The sequence below is a fragment of the Lissotriton vulgaris genome, unplaced genomic scaffold (assembly GCF_964263255.1).
Source record: "Lissotriton vulgaris unplaced genomic scaffold, aLisVul1.2 SCAFFOLD_4443, whole genome shotgun sequence".
NCBI classification, from domain to species: Eukaryota; Metazoa; Chordata; class Amphibia; order Caudata; family Salamandridae; genus Lissotriton; species Lissotriton vulgaris.
Genome location: NW_028242086.1, coordinates 50,858 through 70,000, shown reverse-complemented (window position 1 = coordinate 70,000; position 19,143 = coordinate 50,858). Strand labels below are relative to the sequence as shown.

At 46.8% G+C, this 19,143-nt stretch overlaps 1 protein-coding gene across 1 annotated transcript in view; it reads left to right on the top strand.

The window, feature by feature from the left end:
* Positions 1–19,143, top strand: part of LOC147669069 (histone acetyltransferase KAT6B-like) — a gene marked incomplete at its 3' end in the record, with an annotated part of 135,168 nt that overhangs the window by 78,318 nt on the left and 37,707 nt on the right. Inside the window, exons 4-6 of the mRNA XM_086948249.1 lie at positions 14,803–14,884; positions 15,228–15,360; positions 18,092–18,147. Coding sequence (XP_086804375.1) covers positions 14,803–14,884; positions 15,228–15,360; positions 18,092–18,147 — 271 coding nt within the window. The remainder of the gene's footprint in view (positions 1–14,802; positions 14,885–15,227; positions 15,361–18,091; positions 18,148–19,143) is intronic.

Below are 19,143 nucleotides of genomic sequence, written 5' to 3'. Positions count from 1 at the left end.
CAGGACACCACGCAGGGGCGGAGAGGCAGGACACCACGCGGGGGCGGAGAGGCAGGACACGACGCGGGGGCGGAGAGGCAGGACACGACGCAGGGGCGGAGAGGCAGGACACGACGCAGGGGCGGAGAGGCAGGACACGACGCAGGGGCAGAGAGGAGAGGCAGAACAATGCAGGGGCAGAGGAGAGGCAGAACAATGCAGGGGCAGAGGAGAGGCAGAACAATGCAGGGGCAGAGGAGAGGCAAAACACAATGCAGGGGCAGAGGAGAGGCAAGACACAATGCAGGGGCAGAGTGGAGAGGCAAGACACAATGCAGGGGCAGAGAGGAGAGGCAAGAGACAATGCAGGGGCAGAGAGGAGAGGCAAGACACAATGCAGGGGCAGAGAGGAGAGGCAAGACACAATGCAGGGGCAGAGAGGAGAGGCAGAACAATGCAGGGGCAGAGGAGAGGCAGAACAATGCAGGGGCAGAGGAGAGGCACGACACAATGCAGGGGCAGAGAGGAGAGGCAAGACACAATGCAGGGGCAGAGAGGAGAGGCAAGACACAATGCAGGGGCAGAGAGGAGAGGCAAGACACAATGCAGGGGCAGAGAGGAGAGGCAAGACACAGTGCAGGGGCAGAGAGGAGAGGCAAGACACAATGCAGGGGCAGAGAGGAGAGGCAAGACACAATGCAGGGGCAGAGAGGAGAGGCAAGACACAACGCAGGAGAGGAGAGGCAGGACACAACGCAAGGGGGGAGAGGTGAGGCAGGACACAACGCAGGGACTGAGAGGAGAGGCAGGTGACAACGCAGGGGCAGAGAGGAGAGGCAGGACACAACGTAGGGGCAGAGAGGAGAGGCATCTGGAGGGGAAAGTTAACTAGTGGAAACGGCAGGGACACGAAATGAGGCGGGGGCTAATAGAAACATTAGCAACATAAAATGGAATTAGGAAGGTAGAATAAAAAAATGAAATGAAATTAGAGAAAAGGTGGTGAGAGGAAACATACGAGAAAGTTAGAGGTGTGCTATCTGAATGAGAGGGGGTGCTTGAGGCACGGAAAGGGAAGGAAGAACAAGGAAACTGGAAAACGAGAAGAGCATTGGCAGGTGGAGAGGCAGTGAGTCAGAAAGGTGGGTGCCTTTTACAGAGCAGGAGAGGGCAAGGAAAACTAGAAGGGAGAACGGCACGCGGGCAAAGAACCCGATAGAGCTGAAACTGTGCATTCAGTAGAGCAGAGAAGGCTAGATGCCAATACTGCCCGGATCGCCTCTCGCGGATCGATCCCAGAATGAGTGAGTGGTGAACCTGGTGGGATCAAGCAAAACTCCCAGGGAGGGAAGGGGGGAGTGGGGGCTGCAATACGGCTCTGATCACATCTCAGAGGGTCACGCTTGGGCGTGGAGTTTAAAGGCCACCAGCCGGTGATATCACCACAAACATCACAAGGGAGCCGATCCCGGTTGCGGTGGGGGGGCAGCAGCTTTGTTCGTATCTCGCAGGGTCGGCCCCTCCCGTCCACATCGAAGCTCACTGTTAACCAGCGATTGTGAGACGGGTGGGGTTCGAGCACTGGTGAGGTCACAACTACAGCACAAGTGGGGACACGGCCCGGCTGCAGGGGGAGTGTGGGGAGTAGCAGCTCTGTTCGTATCTCACAGGGTCGCCCCCCACCCGTCCAGATCGGAGCTCACTGTTCACCAGCGAGTGTGTGACGGGTGGGATTCAAGCACCTTTGCGAGTGTGTGATGGGTGGGGTTCGAGCACTGGTATCAAGCATATAAACATCTACAGAGCAAACTGACAAAGACCTCGAGGAAATTGAGCCTCCTCAGACGCCTGAGCCTCAAGAAGAGCAGGAGGAGGAAACCTTTGAAGAAGGGGAGGAACAAGTACAGCAGTTCTCTGAGGCTTTAGAGCACCAAGAATGTGACTGTCAACAACTAGAAGCAGACTCGCCAGAGGAAGGGGTAAACACCTACCCTTCAAGTCCGCCGCCACCTGATGTTACTGGCATATATAACCAGGTTATAAAGAAGGGAGCTGATAAATATGGGGTGCAACTGGAAGAGGAAAAACCACAATCCTGTTTACTGCCAGAAACTTCTACCTACCCAGTCAAGGAGCCAATTCTTGCCCATTCTCTCAAGTGTCCTGGACTATGGAAAAGGCGTCGTAGCAGAACAAGCTACATGTAGGGCAGTGCCACCCAGGGCCGAGAAGAAATACAAACTTTCTACAAAAGTCCCTAATTACATAAATGGAACCATCCCAACAGACTCCATAATTACCTCTACTGCCAGGAAGAGAGCCAACATCGAAAGCACCTCAGGACCTCCTCCAGATAAGGAGAGCAAGAGGATGGATCTCATGGGATGGAAAGTAGAAAGGGGTGTAGCCATCCAGTGGGGAATATCTAACTCATACGCTTTTATAAATCGCCATACCTACTAACATTGGGAGGAGATAGGTGAGCTAATGAAACGCCTACCAGAGCAGCTTCAAAGAAGAGCATCTCATTTGGTGGAAGGTGGGAAAAACATTGCAATCATATGCCTAAAATCTGCAGAGACCTTGGGAAGACAAATGATTGGTATCACAGAAAGGCACCATGCCTGGCTCAGAATATCAGTGTTCAAGCCAGTGGTGCAAGCCAATACACTGAATGCACCCTTCAACTGAGAACCGTTGATGACACCTTGAACCAGCTGGAAAAAAAAATTATGAAACTGCAAAATCAATGAGATCCCTGCAGTTCAAAGGCAACATGCTAAGTAGATCAGTCCCATCAAGAAGACCAACAGGAAGGGGATCCTTTCAGTCAGCATCACTCCATCACACATAACAGTCCTTTCAGGGAGGTAACCAACCAGGACAACAAGGCCACAGCTTGCAGTATCAGCAAGACGAGTAGTCTTTTCGTGGCTGTCCACGTGGTACAGGACAACCACAATAGGTAAGGGGGGCCTTGGTGGCAAGTTTCTTTCCACAAATTACAAACGGCACCTGGAAGATCACAAAAAAGGTAACCAGGGCGGAAACAGAAGAACTCCTACACTTAACACCAGTAAGAGTCAGTTTACAAAGATTTCTAAAAGAATGGAAGAAAATCACTACAGACAAATGGGTGTTAAAACTAATACAATTTAGATATTGTATAGAACTAAACAAGGGAACTCCAAGCAGGGAACCAAAGAAAAGGGTATACTGTAAGAATTATGTGCACTACTACTAGAATTCTTAGTTTTTTACCATTTATAGATTGATGCGACAATGGACAGGAGATGAGTTTTAATCTTTGAAACAGGCTTGTATTGAGAGCCACTTCTTCCCTCACCAGCTGTTATGAGATGTGGCTGGCTGAGGGTAATCTATCCCCTGTTTTAAGTATTTCCTCTTGATACATATTATGCACATATATTGAGAAAGCCAGCAGTGGTGTCCTTAGGTGTTTTTAAACCCAAGTTGTGTTTTCAACTCAACAGTTCCCAGAGTTGCGATGTCCAACATTGTTGCAGTGACCGAGTGGTGAGCCCTGACTAATCTGCCATAAGGTATAAAAGGCAGTGAAACATGTCGGCTGCAGGTATTGGTATGCGAACCTAAGCTATCAGCCATCACTTATTGTGTCACATCAGGGAGCGATTGTTTGAGCTCCAAATTGGCACCTGTCTCACTTTTACCACGTATGGTTTGTTTTGGACACTCTATCTTTTCTTTCTTTGTCTGAAAAGGAATGACAACTGATGATGAGAAAGGGGTTCTAAATCTATAACATCTGCCAATTGGCCCGAGGGTTGTTCGCCCGTGAGGTGTCATCCTTTTTCGCCACACATTTTTTGCATTCTTTCACTTATATATGAAGTGTGGGTGGATGTACTGTTTCAGTGGAGCAGACATCAGTTTATTCGTAATGGATTTGTCGAGTTGAATTCCGTCCGGAATCTCTCCTTTTACATGCAAACAATGGTTTGATTTGGACGGTATAAACATAGATATAGCATACCCGGCTACATATTGAGGGGATGTAAAACTGGATTCAGATATTGTACTGTTCCAGGCTATAGAAACTATAACCTTGAACCAGCTCACAATGTCTCTCCGTTGTAGAAACAATGAGTTACATTTCAGAAAATTACTAAAAACCAGACTGATTTCCACCAGTTGTTTTAGCTTGATGCGCTGGTTTCCTTTGGTCTTTTTTTTCCTTCCTATAGCACCAGGACGCTCTTTGGAACAGCTGTGCTCTCTACAAATCTGTCATTCATGTGTTCATTCATTATCAACCCTTTATTCCATCAAGTATGTAATGGTCAAGACCTCTGGACCAGTTGATAAACAGGTGCAGTAAAGTTTACAAAACACAGTTGATAGGTTGTTCAAGTGGTAAAATAAGGTAATCTACACTTGCTAGTATAGAAATAGTCTAGTCCTGGATTGTTGTCGTTCAATCTAACTTTAGCAAACAAATAGGTAAACATGCTTACCTTTCTTCAAACCTTCCTTCCATCCAATTACGAGGCTGGATGGTGGTCCTACATTTACAGGATGTTTATTTCCACATTGTATTATTCATGGGTTAAAAGAAATTTCTGAAGTTCTAGGTGGGACCTCCCACTACTATACTCCCTTTCAGTCATTAGTCTGCATCATCTTATATTTAAGTCCATGGCTGGTGTAGCCGCAGCTGTAAAGCTAAATGGCATAATTCTCTACCCATATCTGGAGGTCTGATTGGTGTAAGATATTCAGCACAGAAGCCTCAAAAAGACCTCCAATCAATGTGGCATCTTATCTTATTAAGGACCTAGGCTCACATATCAACCTTCCGAAGTTGATCCTTCAGCCAGTTCAGAATGTACAGTATAAAAGAGCCTCCTTGGAGTATCCTATAAAAGTGGGTCCTTCAGGTGTAGGACTGTTCTCTACATGAATTATACATATTTCTGAAGAAGTCCTTCATTGATCAGAGAAATGCCATCAGTAATCAGCAGGATAGCCACATGCATCTTCCTAATACCGAAGGCTAGGCTATACGTGCATAGTCTTCAAGAATGTCTAGACCGTTAGTGTTTTCAGAACACAGGTTAGTCGAAGGAACGTATCCAAATATCCAGCAGTTCCATGAATTCCTGAAAGTGCAATAATTAAACTTGCCCCATCAAAGGAGTCCAGTTGAGAAACCTCGGTTTGCACAATCTATCATAACATATGTGTGAAAGATAAGTTAGAGGGGTCACATGGATGGAAGGGTTCCCCTGCTGAAAAGCTGCATCATAGCAAAATGCTGAAACTGAGGGCAGTTCACTTAGCCCAAAAATTCTTCCTCCCCCTATTGATTTAAATGTAATATATTCTGCTTCAGACTTCCAATAAAACAATAGTGCATTACTTTAAGCGTACCTGGTCCAGGGACTGTCAAGAGAAGCATGGATTATCTTGCACTGGCACTTAGCAAGAAATACTAATGACAGCAGTTATTCCTCCAGACCTTTAGAACTGGGGATCAGGTCAGCTCAGAAGGCATGTTCTAGAAGAGTATGAGTAGGTTTGAAACAATTGTATGTTTTACCAGACCTAATTCACGCCTGAAGTCGACTAGTTTGCCGCAGGGACAAGAATATTAAATGCTGCATCTTAAAATCCAGGTTTCAAGAGCCTCGCTCTAAAGAGACTACCCATTTGACAGATGAGTTTGGGTCTTTTGCTGGCCTTTGCCCCAGTTTCTTTGTTCCCTAGATGCTATTGCCACAATGAGACAGTGCATGATTTCAGTGATGCTTGTTACTCCAGAGTCACTGACACAGATGGTATCTGTTATGTGCTCCATCTATTCGTGCATCCACATAGCAGGCTTGTATTCAGGCCAGACCTGCTAACCAGTATGTTGGGCAAGATGGTCAATCCCATCCTATGTTCCAGAGCTTGATCACTTGGCTCCCGAGTTTCATCAGTGCAGCCACCCGAATCTCATAACTAAACGAACATTCTGCTTCCTTGAAAGACGTGTTGCACTTTTTGTATTCCGTTGTTAGTGGACACATGAACGTGCCAGCCAGTGATATTACTAGCTTATCTTGATTTGTCTATAGCTGGCCATATGTTTCTCAATTAATTTACATCTGCCATCTTTTTTTCAAAATTCTGATGATGAAATGTTTCCTTGCATGCCTAAAACACTTTCTTACAATTCGAAGACCTGCTTCTTCCGCAAAAAAAAATCTTCTAAAACATTTTGGTTGCTCCATTTTAACTGCACAAATCTAACAACCTCAAGTTACTTTACTTATGTCTGCCACCACAGATCGAACAGTAGGGTGCTTCAGACTGTATGCACGGATAAACCTTGTTGATCTATTGCAGTAAAATGGCCTTATTTGCTCACTCTTTTCCATACAGGTATTTCAGATTTTGCAGCGTGAATCTTTCTGTATTCACTATGCTGTGCATTATTCCGCGGTCTAGTGGTTGGGTCCGGAATCGTAGTCTTTTCTTTCTTTTTTTTTCCGTAGCCCAGGTGGGCGTCGACGTCCCACCTTTTGGTGAACTTCCTGTGACATCGGCACGCTTTCTGCGGAAGCTCCCACCTTTGGGCGCCATCTTCGGATTCTTTTTTCTGCCGTTGGGTCTGGATCGTTTCCGAGGGGCTCCAGAATTTTGGAGGAAAAGAGGATGCAGAAAAGTCGAATTTGCACGGAAAAGAGTGAGAAGACGACTAGGAACAACACCATCGAGCCGGGACGACGAAGGAGGAGTACTTCGAGAACTTCGACGTCCAACGGAGAATGCGCACACAGGGGGCCCACTGAGTGCAAGAATTGGATAAGACCCCTTTTAAATTCTGCCGTAACTGCCACCACAAATACGCGCAGAAGGACCAGTACCCGGTTTGTAACCTCTGCCTACCGGTCGACCACAAGAGCAAGGACTGCAACGCCTGCTCCGCCTTCACACCGAAGACTCTCCGGGTTAGAGAGCGACAGAGAAGAGCAAACTACAACATGCAAGGCAAGGGACAACCACCGTCCCTTCGAGACCTGGGGCTCTCGAGCGACTAGGATGCCCTTCGAGACCTGGGGCTCTCGAGCGACTCGGAGGACAACATCGCCGAAGAAGATTACACGGTCGTAGAGACCGATAAGACTTCTAAAGAGGTAGGAGAGTCCAAGACCCCAAAGCCCCCGACAGAACCTCGAAAGTCTGAGTCAGACTCTCGAAAAACAAAGTTGAAGTTCTCGAAGGAAGCACTGACGCAGAAAATCTTGACGGCTGCAGCTGCATCCAAGGACAAACAGCCCAGCGGATCCTTCGAAAAGGACTCCCAGGCGGCGAAGACCGGCGAAAAGCCAAGGTCGTCGAAGCACGTCCCAGAAAAGGAACGTTTGACTTCGAAAGAGAAGGACCCGAAGGTCGCTTCAGCGTCTACTAAGGACCCGAAGCCTATCTCGACTTATACGTCGAAGAGAGCAGCCGAACCGTTAGACGCCGAACTGGAGAGAAAGAAAAGACGGCTCGAGGCTGAAATGGATAACATCCTGCAAAGAAAGGAGTTCGACGAAAAGATGAAGTTCGCGATTTTGTCGAAGCCAAAGACTTTGATCGTTAGAGTAGAAGAGGAGGAGGACTTCGACGCCGAAGAGCCGCTGAAAAGTCCCAAGACCCAGGACCATCCAAAGGAAGAAGCCTTCTACTACGAGGAGGAGGGCAACGACTATTGGCGGACGACCCTCGGCTCTGCATCTTCGGGGACACAGGCAGAACCTCGACACCGAAAACCCAGAAGAGGCCCTGGACACGTACCCTTCAAGGCCTTCGCCGCCAGATTACATTGGGGTCTACAATATGGTCATCAAGAACGCGGCAACAGCCTTTGGAATCAAGCTAGATGAGGAAAAACCGAAAGCAGACTTCCTCTTGGAGACCCTACTCCCCGCACAAACTAGGAGCCAGTACCTCCCCATGCTTGAGTGTCATGGCCCAGGGGAAAGAGGCGTTCAAGGAACCGGCAACATGCAGGTCTGTTTCGCCTAGGACGGAGAAGAAATATAAACACTCCTCTAAGGATCATCCGTACATCCAAGGATCAGTTACGGCGGGCTCCATTTTTGCGGCAACCGCCAGGAAAAGGGCAAATGTGCCAACAAAATCAGGGCCACCACCAGACAAGGAAAGCAGGAGGATCGACCTAACTGGGAGGAAGATGGAAAGAAATGCTGCGATGCTCTGGTGCATGGCAAACTCAAACTCCCTGCTGAAAAGGCACCAGTACCAAATTCTAGAGGAGATCGGACCGCTGATCAAGCACCTCCCAGATGAGTACCAACAAAGAGCTTCACACCTTGTGGAAGAGGGGAAAAATGTGGCTAATTCTTGCCTCACAACAGCCTTGGATGGAGCGGACACGTCCAGCAGGCTGATGATGATGGGAACCACGGAGAGAAGGCAGGCCTGGCTTAGGAGCTCAGGCTTCAAACCAGAGGTACACCACAACATTCTAAGCACCCTGTCCAATTGGGAGACACTGTTTGGGGTGACGGTGGATGAAAAGCTCACCCAGCTCAAAAAAGAAAAGGAACAGGGCTCGACAAATCCACTCGCCCGCTCGCATTTGCGAGGGAGAATGGATGAGGACGAGCTATTTTTAGGTCCTACTCGCCCTTTCTGGCGAGTAGGAAGTCAAACTAACTTTTGTCCTCTGTCTTTGAAAACAGAGCAAAAGTGACAAGATAACATGATTTAAAGGCATTTTTATTGCTCATGAAGGGAATGAGCAATAAAGATGCCTTTAAATCTTATCTTGTCACTTTTGCTCCGTTTTCAGAGACTGAGGTCAAGTGGGTTGCAGTCAGGTCGAGGGGATTTTCCATGGTACTAGACCTGCAGGACTAGTACAATTTTTCGGAATTGTCGAGCCCTGAGGAAACTGCAAGGTCCATGGGGGCCTTACAATTCAGGGGGACGAAAAGGGGTACTCAGTCACGGAGATTGAACGGAAGAGGCAGAAACCAGCCAGGAACGTCACACCAGACTTTCCAACAGTCCTGCCAGGGCGACAGCCAGACACAACAGGGACATCAAAAACAAACCTGGCACTACCAGCAAAGGGGACAGTCCTTTTGCGGGATGGCGAACGGACGTGGACAAAATAAGAGGGTGCCAACAACCCACCTCAAAGTGACTCCGTCACGCAATACGTGCCCACCTACGTAACTCCTCCCAGGGTGGAGCACAACAAGACCAAAACAGGGTTACACGGACAAAACATCAACGAACATGTAACACCAGTAGGAGGCAAGCAAAGTAATTTCTTCCGGGAGTGGAAGAAGATAACCACAGACAAATGGATACTCAACAGCATACAGTTCGGATACTGCATAGAACTGGAAAAGACCCCGCCAAACAGGAAACCAAAATGGAAGGCGCTGTCAGGAAAGGAGCTAGAGCTACTTCAAAAGGAGTCGAAGGAACTCCTCCAAAAGGAGGCCATCGAACCAGTACCATATAGAGAAAGGAACAAGGGAGTGTACTCAACCTACTTCCTGGTACCAAAGGTGGACGAATCACTGAGACCCATCCTGGTCCTAAGGTTCCTAAACAAGTACATAAAAACACAAAAGTTCAAGATGACGTCCCTACAAGAGGTCATTCCTCAGATAAGGGACTGAGACTTCATGGCCACCATAGACCTCAAAGATGACTACCTGCACATCCCAATGAACAGGCAGCACAAACATCTACTGAGATATACCATCAACAAAGATCACTACCAGTTCACAGCCCCAGCATTCGGACTAAAATCCGCACCAAGGGTCTTCAAAAAGTGCCTTGCAGCAGTGGCAGTGGCAGTGGCAGCGCAGCTAAGGAGGGAAGGGATCCATGTATACCCATACCTGAACGACTGGCTAATAAAGGCAAGTTCACATGGGACATGCAAAGAACACGCACAGCGCGTGACAAGTACAATGGTGGAACTGGGATTCTCCTTTCACTGGGGGAAATCCTCAATGGAACCAGAGCAAGTAAAAATCTTCCTGGGAGCATGGATCTACACCATATAGAGCAAGGTGTTCCCCAGCGGCAAGAGAACACTGGCCCTGCTGAAGGAGATGTGCCTCTACCAGAAGGGGCGTGCTCTGACAGTGAAGACAGCGAGCAAGTTCATGGGCATGATGGCCTCCTGCATCCATATGGTCCCAAATGTACGGCTACACAGGAGGCCATTCCAGGAATGGCTGCAGGAACAATGGTCACAAGCTACAGGAAGTTGGGAAGATCTAGTGGTTTTAACGCACGCAGTGCAGGAGGAGATGTGGTGGTGGAACAAAGAGAACATAACACCACCGACCCCAACGGTGACCATCACTACAGACTCATCTCAGAAGGGATGGGGAGCACACATGAGCAAGCTCAGGGTGAGGGGTCTGTCGACTCCAACGGATGCGCTCAAACACATCAACTACCTAGAACTAAAGACCGTGTTCCTCGCCCTGAAAGCCTTCCAGACAAAACTGTACAACCAGAGAGTGTTGATCCAGACAGGCAACACAACAACTATGTTCTACATCAACAAACAGGGAGGAACACAATCAGCCCCGCTATCGAACCTAGCACCAGGGAAGGACAATGTGGAGGCAGACTGGCTCAGCAGACCGACATCTGCATCCCACTCGTGGGAGCTCAATACACCGAAAACGCAAAGGCTATTCAGAGCGTGGGGAACACCGACAATAGACCTATTTGCAACAGGCTGGAATGCAAAATGCCTAAACTTCACATCCGGGCAACCAGGGGAAGGATCCCTGGGGAATTCCCTATGGATAAGCTGGTCGAAAACATTTGCTTACGCTTTTCCCCCCCCGATACCACTGCTATACAGAGTACTCAACAAGTGCAGGACCAGCAACATGACTGATCCTGGTGGCACCCCAGTGGGCCAGGCAGACCAGGTACGCATAGATAAAGGAGATGGCACAGGGTGCACCCCACAAGTTCGGGAAAAGGAAAGACTTACGCTCCTTGCAAGACGGAGAAGTACTAAACCCAGAGCCAGAGAGCCTCTGCCTAGCAGCATGGCTCCTGAAGACAGAGTTTGCACACCTGAAGTTACCTGAAAGCACCCTGCGGGTACTACGAGAGGCAAGGAGACCTAGCACACGAAGGTGCTATGTGGCAAAATGGAAGAGGTTTACACAATGGTGTAGCAAGAAAAAACTACACAAGAAGATGACAAGGGAATCAACGATGCTAAGATATCTCATGCACCTACTGAAGGCAAAACTAAGTTCATCCTCACTGAGAGTACACCTAGCAGGGACAGTAGCCTACACAAGAGGAGAAACAGAGAAGAGTTTCTTTACATCACAGATAGTGAAGAGATTCCTGGAAGGTGCAAAAAGGATTGCACCACCAAAGAAGATGCCGCCACCGGCATGGAACATCAATTCAGTCCTAACAGAACTCATGAAAGCGCCCTGTGAACCCATTCATAAAGCCTCACTACAAATGCTAGCAATGAAAACAGCCTTCTTGGTGGCAATCACCTCGCTGCGCAGGGTGAGCGAACTACAGGCGCCAACGCTGCAAGAACCCTACATCCAAATACACAATGATAGGGTGGTGATGAGAACTGACCCACACGTTATGCCAAAGGTGGTGTCAAAGTTCCACATCAACCAGGCAGTACAAATACCAAGCTTCTTTCAGAAACCGGCCACAAGCGCAGAGGGGGCACTGCACACTCTGGACGCTAGAAGGGCAGAAATGCACTACATGGAAAGAACCAAGAAACGCAAGAAAGCAAAACAGTTCTTTGTGTCCTTCGCAAGCAGTTTCTTGGGTAGACCAGTAACAAAGGGAACTATCGCACGATGAATCGCATAAACTATACAACTCTGCCACAAGCAGGCAGGCCAAGAACTAGCAGAGGGGGCACAAGCCCACTCTACCAGGAAAAAAGGAGCAACAATATCCTTCCTGGCTAATGCACCCATTCAAGACATATGCCTGGTGGCAACATGGGCTTCAGTGCACACGTTCACTAAGCACTACTGTGTGGATATACAAATGAACAAGGAAGCACAAGTAGGACAGAAGGTGCTTCAACATATATTCAACAGCCAACGCTCATCTTCCACCCAGGCGCCACAAACATAACAAACCGCTGCAAGGTCTATGCACAGCATAGTGAATCCAGAAAGATTCACGCTGCAAAACGAATAGTTTCTTACCGGTCTGTGTAGTTTTGCAGCTTGAAGATCTTTCTGGATTCACTAGCGAACCCACCAACCTCCGCCAGAAAGATGAGGCTGGAGAAGCAAGTGGTAATACAAGGTCAATACAGAAACAGACACCTTGAAGGTCAAAGCGAAAAAATCACTTACTTGAAAAAGAAATACAGAACATTGCCTAAGGATTCGCAAACCGAGCACAAAACAAGAAAAAAGAATCCGAAGATGGCGCCCAATGGTGGGAGCTTCCACAGGAAGCGTGCTGACGTCAAAGGAAGTACACCATAAAGTGGGACGTCGACGCCCACCTGGAGTACGAAAAAAAAGAAAGAAAAGACTACGATTCCGGACCCAACCACTAGACCACGGAATAATGCACAGCATAGTGAATCCAGAAAGATCTTCAAGCTGTAAAACTACATCGACAGGTATGAAAAACTTCATTTTCAATTCAAGGAGTTTCCTTCAGACCTTTTTCCCGAACCCATTCTCTGACACAATTTTTTTTTTTAATACTACTTGGGCAATATAAAAAAAATGTTTAATCAGTTTTACAATAGTTCGCATTCCTAGCCTCCCCAAAGGAGATAGTAGCCAGGTTGATAGCTTCGTGCATAACATTATGCTGTCCGAAGGCAATGGGCTTCTTTGTAAGGCTCATGCCACTAGAGGGAAAGTCGCTACTGTAGATTACTATTCCAGACATTTGACCAGCAGTTTCCTGAGAAGTCTGTCTGTACTTTTGCTAAACGGTACAGTATTGATTCTGACTGATACTCTAGGTCAGGCTTTGCTCTATATATCTGGTTTGCCTGAACTAGTAATCTTTTTTCTGCTTTTCATCCTTGCTCGATGGCAAGGTCATTATTTATCTTGCTACTCTGTTGTCCGATTTATGGATATCAAAAATATGATTATACAGAAGGAAAAATGACTTCACTGTGTAAACGTTTCTGTGCATTACTAACTGAGCAGAAAATGAATTTATTTTTAAATTTTCATGAACGCACTGACCAGGTAATATGACATTTTTACCAACTGTGCTATAGCTTGTTAAAGTGCCTTTTTCTAGCTTGTGCTAACTAGACCTCAGTTAGTTCTCCTCTTACCTGCTCACTGTTTATTTTTGCAGCACACTGTCAAACAGTCATGTGTGTTTATTTCCATTGACTTTTTTACTGTTGTCAAAGAAAACGTTCCTACATTGGACACAGTAGTGTAGCAGTTACGCAAGGCCCATTGCAGCTCACTGTCCTGCATTCATTCACAATAGTTAGTTGTTTTTGTAACTAGTTTGCCATGCCATCTCTGGATGACATTAGGGTAGAGTGAGCAGAATCAATATATTTAGTAGGATAGTGCTTAGATGGCAGGACAATATGATGTTTAATAGAAATGTGCTGAGATTTGCTAAACATTCATTTCTTTTGCTCACACTTAAAGATTTTTCCGAAATTCATGGTTTTCTTGGCAGCAGTCCATAAACCCTTGATTTTGTGGCTAAACAGACCATTTTCCTGTTTACATCCAGATGTTCCTAGGGATGTTTCATGATTTCATAATTTTGCTGCTCATTTAGGACTTAGCTTGTCTGATTTTGCACCTTATCCTTTATTGCTCTATTTGCTGAGATTTTTCATTGCAATAGCCTCATGTAATTGCATTTACAATATTTGTGCCGCACTTGGCTAACTGTTTTAAAAAAAAATGATGTATGGTGCCTTATCTGGGGAACCCATTGCCTCATGAAATTGAGGTATACCACCGTCTTATTCATCCATGTGTGCGTGTTGTATTTTTCAGGTGTTTTTCCACGCTTCCACAACTGTAGTACTAGTTCTCTATCATGGATATTATCTCCTGATCCATAAACTGTCCTGCTGTTCAGTTTTCCAAAACATTATTTGATCATTAAAACGTGTCCTGATCCCTCCACGGTCACCTTAAAAAACAATCGGTCTCACTGAGCCAGCATTTCATAATGCGATGTCCAGCTATCTACTGTAATTCTTCAAGCTGGGTTGTCATTATAACGCTATGCATAGGAGTATATGTATATAGCCTGTCTACTATCTACATCTTCCTTCATAAAACAGGGTGTTCTCATTCCAAATGTACTATTTGATATATTTTTTTAAATCAAGTTTGAAAATGTTCCCTCAAGTAGGTTTTCTTTAAATTGTATTTTTATCAAATTAAAAATGTATTATAAAGTGTTTCGTTTAGATATTCTAATGTGTATGGATTCAGTAAGTAAAGTGGTACTTCTAGATGTTGACATGGTTCTATGGCCGCTTGCCTCCAGAGCGGTGTTTAAAGCTTCTAAATAGTTCCTGTGCTCTCACCTTTCAGTCGGGAGATGGTGAGAAATATGGCGAGATCTCGAACCATTTGTGCATTTATTGTGACACAAGAATTCTCTGATAGCTGGAAGCATACAAGTTGCTCACTCTTAAGTAGATGTACCTTTCGTAGTATCCTAGCTGTGTCTGGGAGCACTAAGCAACTATGCCTTTGTTATTCTGTTTGAACAGCTGACCTTCACTCAGCCTACTTATTATAAGTCACTGCACTTTGTGTATTGCAGGATAATATGCTTTTTTGTGACTCGTGTGACCGAGGCTTCCACATGGAATGTTGTGACCCACCACTGTCCAGAATGCCGAAAGGTAGGATTCTGAGAAAAGGTGTGATGGGGCTCGAGGGTTGGTTGGGCTCAAGGCATGAAGTTGTACATTGCTGCTTGATTAAAATACATCTCGACCTTTGTGGGTCAAGTATTTCTACACCATAGATGGATCTTTAAATCTCTGTCCCAGTCCCATTGACTATGAACAAATAAGGCAGCCTTTTCCATAGCATCCAAAAATCATTCATGAATTGAAAACGCTGTCTGGCAGGGGACCAGTTGCTTGCTAGGGCATGCAGCACAGATCTTAGTTGCTGATTTAACCCTGAAATAAGTAGTTCATGTGTTCTGTCGAAATATTAATTTGATTGTTCTCCTCACAGGCACGTGGATTTGTCAGGTCTGCAGTCCAATGAGACAGGGAAAAAAGTTCCTCCATGAGAAAGCTGCTCAGATAAAACGACGATATGCAAAGCCTCTCGGTCGGCCGAAAAACAACATAAAGCAACGAATGTTGTAGGTTCCAGTTTTCTACCTCTGGCAATCTTGGTTTGCAAATATATATTTCTATTATTGTTTGTGCTTGAATTATGAGTGTGCTGCATGTGACGTATAGTCTTTGGCAGAGTGCAGGAGCTTATGCTTGGGTTTAGTGAGTGAGTGAGGTTGAGTTGTGCCTAGTTGATGGATGCAGGTGTTCGGGGGAGCGTGGGGGAGAATAGAGTGCGCTCTGTGTGGTTAGATGACCTGTTATGAACTTATGCTGTACCTAGATGTGTCTTTGGCAAGAAGCCACTAGGAGTCGGTGCTTGCTGTTATGTTTTTAGTAGTTTAATGTCTAGATTGCTGTTTGGCTTTCACTGCTATTAATACATAGGGATACCGCATAAGGAAGGTTGAGGTGCGTTGAAATAGCTGTCTGTGTGAATCCCAATACTTGAATTTCTTGGTTATGGGAGGTCCGGAATCAAATGTTGGTAAGGCTATCTGTGGTTCTCGGTATCGTAAGTCGAGGTGGTGCCACTATTGGAGAATTTTAGGGTATGTTGGCATAACTGAGCTTGGAAGTCATTGCTGGAATTCTAGGAATGTAACCTCAGGATATAGTTATATTAGCAAGCTGTGTATGGTTATCTGTACTGCATTAGGAGTTTACGCAGAAAGTGAAGGATTGAGGCACATTTGCAGAGATGAACCTGGGTTTCTACTGGAATTCCAGGGTAACTGCAAGTCAACATTTAAATTTATTGACAAAGCAGTCAGAATGTTTCATTATTGATAGGTGATGGACGGGTTGAAGGTTAGGGAGGGGTGTGTGAAATTCACACCAGAGAATCTTATAGAAACACAACATTTGTGGGTGTGAAATTTTGCAGTTTCTTTTTGCGTGGGACTGTTGTGAGCAGAACATGTCTCACCAGATGTATTTTCTCCTAAAGTCTGTCCCCTTTCTAATGCCTTGGCACATTTGAAATCTAGGCATTCTCTTTCGTTCAGTTTTCATGCAAGACACTCTAAATAGATTTAGTGAAATTTACCCAAATTTTTACTAAGTGTATCGCAAAAATGTTTGTAGACCTGGTATTCCAGGGATGCTGTGTGCCTAGATTCAGACATGTACGCAAAAGTATGTGCAGCTCAGTACAGTATTTCAAATTTAAGCTTTGTATCCTGCCTGTGGGCCTCAGTTTGCAACAGCAACGGATGACCGCTCAGGAGTGAGAGGTGTGTTTCCTTGAATAGGTCTCTGTACAGAAATGGAATACCCCATCGTTGGCTTGAGGTCCCTCGCAGAGGCGTGTGCGTCTGTGTACTGCAGCACGAGGTAGTCTGATTAGCAGAGCTGTCTGGTAATCCTCAGCACCCCATGTCGGGATTGAGGCCCACTGGCAGAGCTGCATGTGTGTCTGTGAAAAGGGGCGCTGAAGGCCACCAAGCTTTGTCTGTTTTGCAAGAGGACATGCATTGGCGCATTGAGATGGATTGCAAAGGTGTTTATGGGATGGACGAACATGAATAGGAAATAGGGTTGGCCTCCAGCATTGGCATTGCTGTGTATGACCCTTGGTGCTGCATTTGAGGGCTGTAGTGTATAGGAGCCGGGTATCAGTGTCTCACTAGTAGGAGGGTACAGATCCGGACAGATGTTTTGAGGAACAGGTCTGGATGTAACGTGATTCACAGGTTTGGGGCGAGGTGCATTGGCAGGAAGGGTCTTGACAAGCCTGCGTTGGTAGAAGTTTGCCTAGTGTAGCTGCAGGAAACGACTGAGGTTCTCTGGCAGCGCGATTTTTCTTTTTTTTTTTTTGTTGCGATTTGACATGCCTCAGCTACTTAAAGGCAAAAGGTCACGAGTTAACTAGACTGGCAGAGCTCAGCGCGGTTTGTGTGGTCACCGTATTGCTATAAAAGATGCAGTTCCTGTCAGGAAGAGGCGCAGTTCTGTATGCAGCAGTGGCGGGGGACTGTATGTCAAGAGTGAGTTGCACCGGCAGGGCTGTGTGTAGGTCTCCGTGCTTAAATCGCAGCCGCTTGCTACAGGTCAGGACTTAGTTAACCTCGGCATGGCAGCGCTGTGTAGAATCTACTGCATTCGCAAGAGTAAGTCAAAGGCGACCTCCACTGACAGAGCTGTCGTGTACAAGTCAGAGATGTCGGGCAGTGCCATTAATCCTTGGTGAAGTGCGAGACTAGGCTCTTAAGGAGCGTGTCGCCCCCCCGCTGCCGATCCTCGTTGCTTGCGCACGTCCCTCTCTGTGGCTGTGCTGGTATCATGTGTCCTGGCCTCGCCGCTGCTCTGCATCTTTTAGAGCCCCTCAGGCTCCGCTGCCTTTGTTTAAAAGGAGATGGCCGCCCTTCTCTGCCTGCGATTAGCTGCATCGCTTCAAGGACAGACAGGAAGGACTCCTCAGTGCAGGAGGGCTGCGCTTGTGTGCAGGCTGGCTCCCTCTGCTAAGCACTCCGTGTCATGCCACACGCTGAAGTGCTGCTCAGCTCAAGCTTTGGGTTTCACTGTGTTCTGCTGGTTACCATGGGGACTTTGTTGCTTAGCAAACAAAGATGGTGATGGCGAGGAATAAATATTTATAGATCGCTCCTCAGTAATGCATTGATTTTAGAAGACTCCTGGTAGGACTTGTATCCGTGTGTTTCATGGCTGCTGCTGCTTCTGTTTTGAAATAGTGTGGTGCTTAAAATGATTTTGATTCCTGCTCATTATTCCAACCTGTTGTGTTTCCCTACGTAGGTCTGTGACCAGTGATGAAGGATCCATGAGTGCGCTCACAGGAAGAGGGTCACCTGGTAGGAGTCAAAAGATTAAAGTCTGTACCACATCTCCATCTGGTCATGCTGCATCTTTGAAGGACGCAAGCAGCGGCTTGGCTGTTAAAGACCCTGCCCAGCCTGGCGCCATCCCCAAAACCATCTCCACCTCCACCTACCTACCTGCCGCTACACTTAAAGTTAACAAGAAAACCAAAGGGCTCATTGACGGCCTGACTAAGTTTTTCACTCCATCACCCGATGGTCGCAGATCGCGTGGTGAATTCGTAGACTTCTCCAGGCACTACCAACCGAGGAAAATGCTCTCTCAGAATGAGTCTCTCACTCCTCATGTGTTGGCTCCTGACACCAATCAAAACCTCACCTCCCAAACGCCTCTTCTACCACCCCCCAACCCTCTGCCTGCTCAGAGTCCCCGTTCTCAAATGTCCAGCACCTCCAACTCCTCTAACTCCCCTCAAAGTTCTTCCAGCCCGTCAAGCGCACCCTCCTTCAGCAGCTTGCCCAGTAACAGCCAGCTGAAGGGACTTTTTGATGGACTTTCTCATATTTTTACCACTCAGGGACAGTCTCGACAAAAGGGACACCCAAGCTATGCACCGCCAAAACGTATGCGCCGTACAACTGAATTTTCTAACTCCAAATCTCACGCCCTATTCTTTGGAAAAAAAGATGTTAGAAGTAGGTTTCTGGCTCGCCCTGCGGCCTCGGGGTGGGCAGCGTTGGCGAGAGGCCGTACTTATAAAAGCATCGCTCACTTCAAGCGAACAACGTTCCTTAAAAAGCACAGGATGATAGGCAGATTAAAGTGTAAAGTGACCCCTCAGAAGGGGACCCCCTGTCCTGGGAAGGGGAGCTTGGCAGACGGAAGGATTAAGCCTGATCAGGATGATGGTAAGCAAAGGCCAGCACCAGACCAACCTGCGTCCCGTCTCAAGCAAAAGAAAAGAACATCAAGCTCTTTTGTCACGTTAGGTCTTATCTTGTTTCTCTTGCTCCTACTTCACTTTTGTG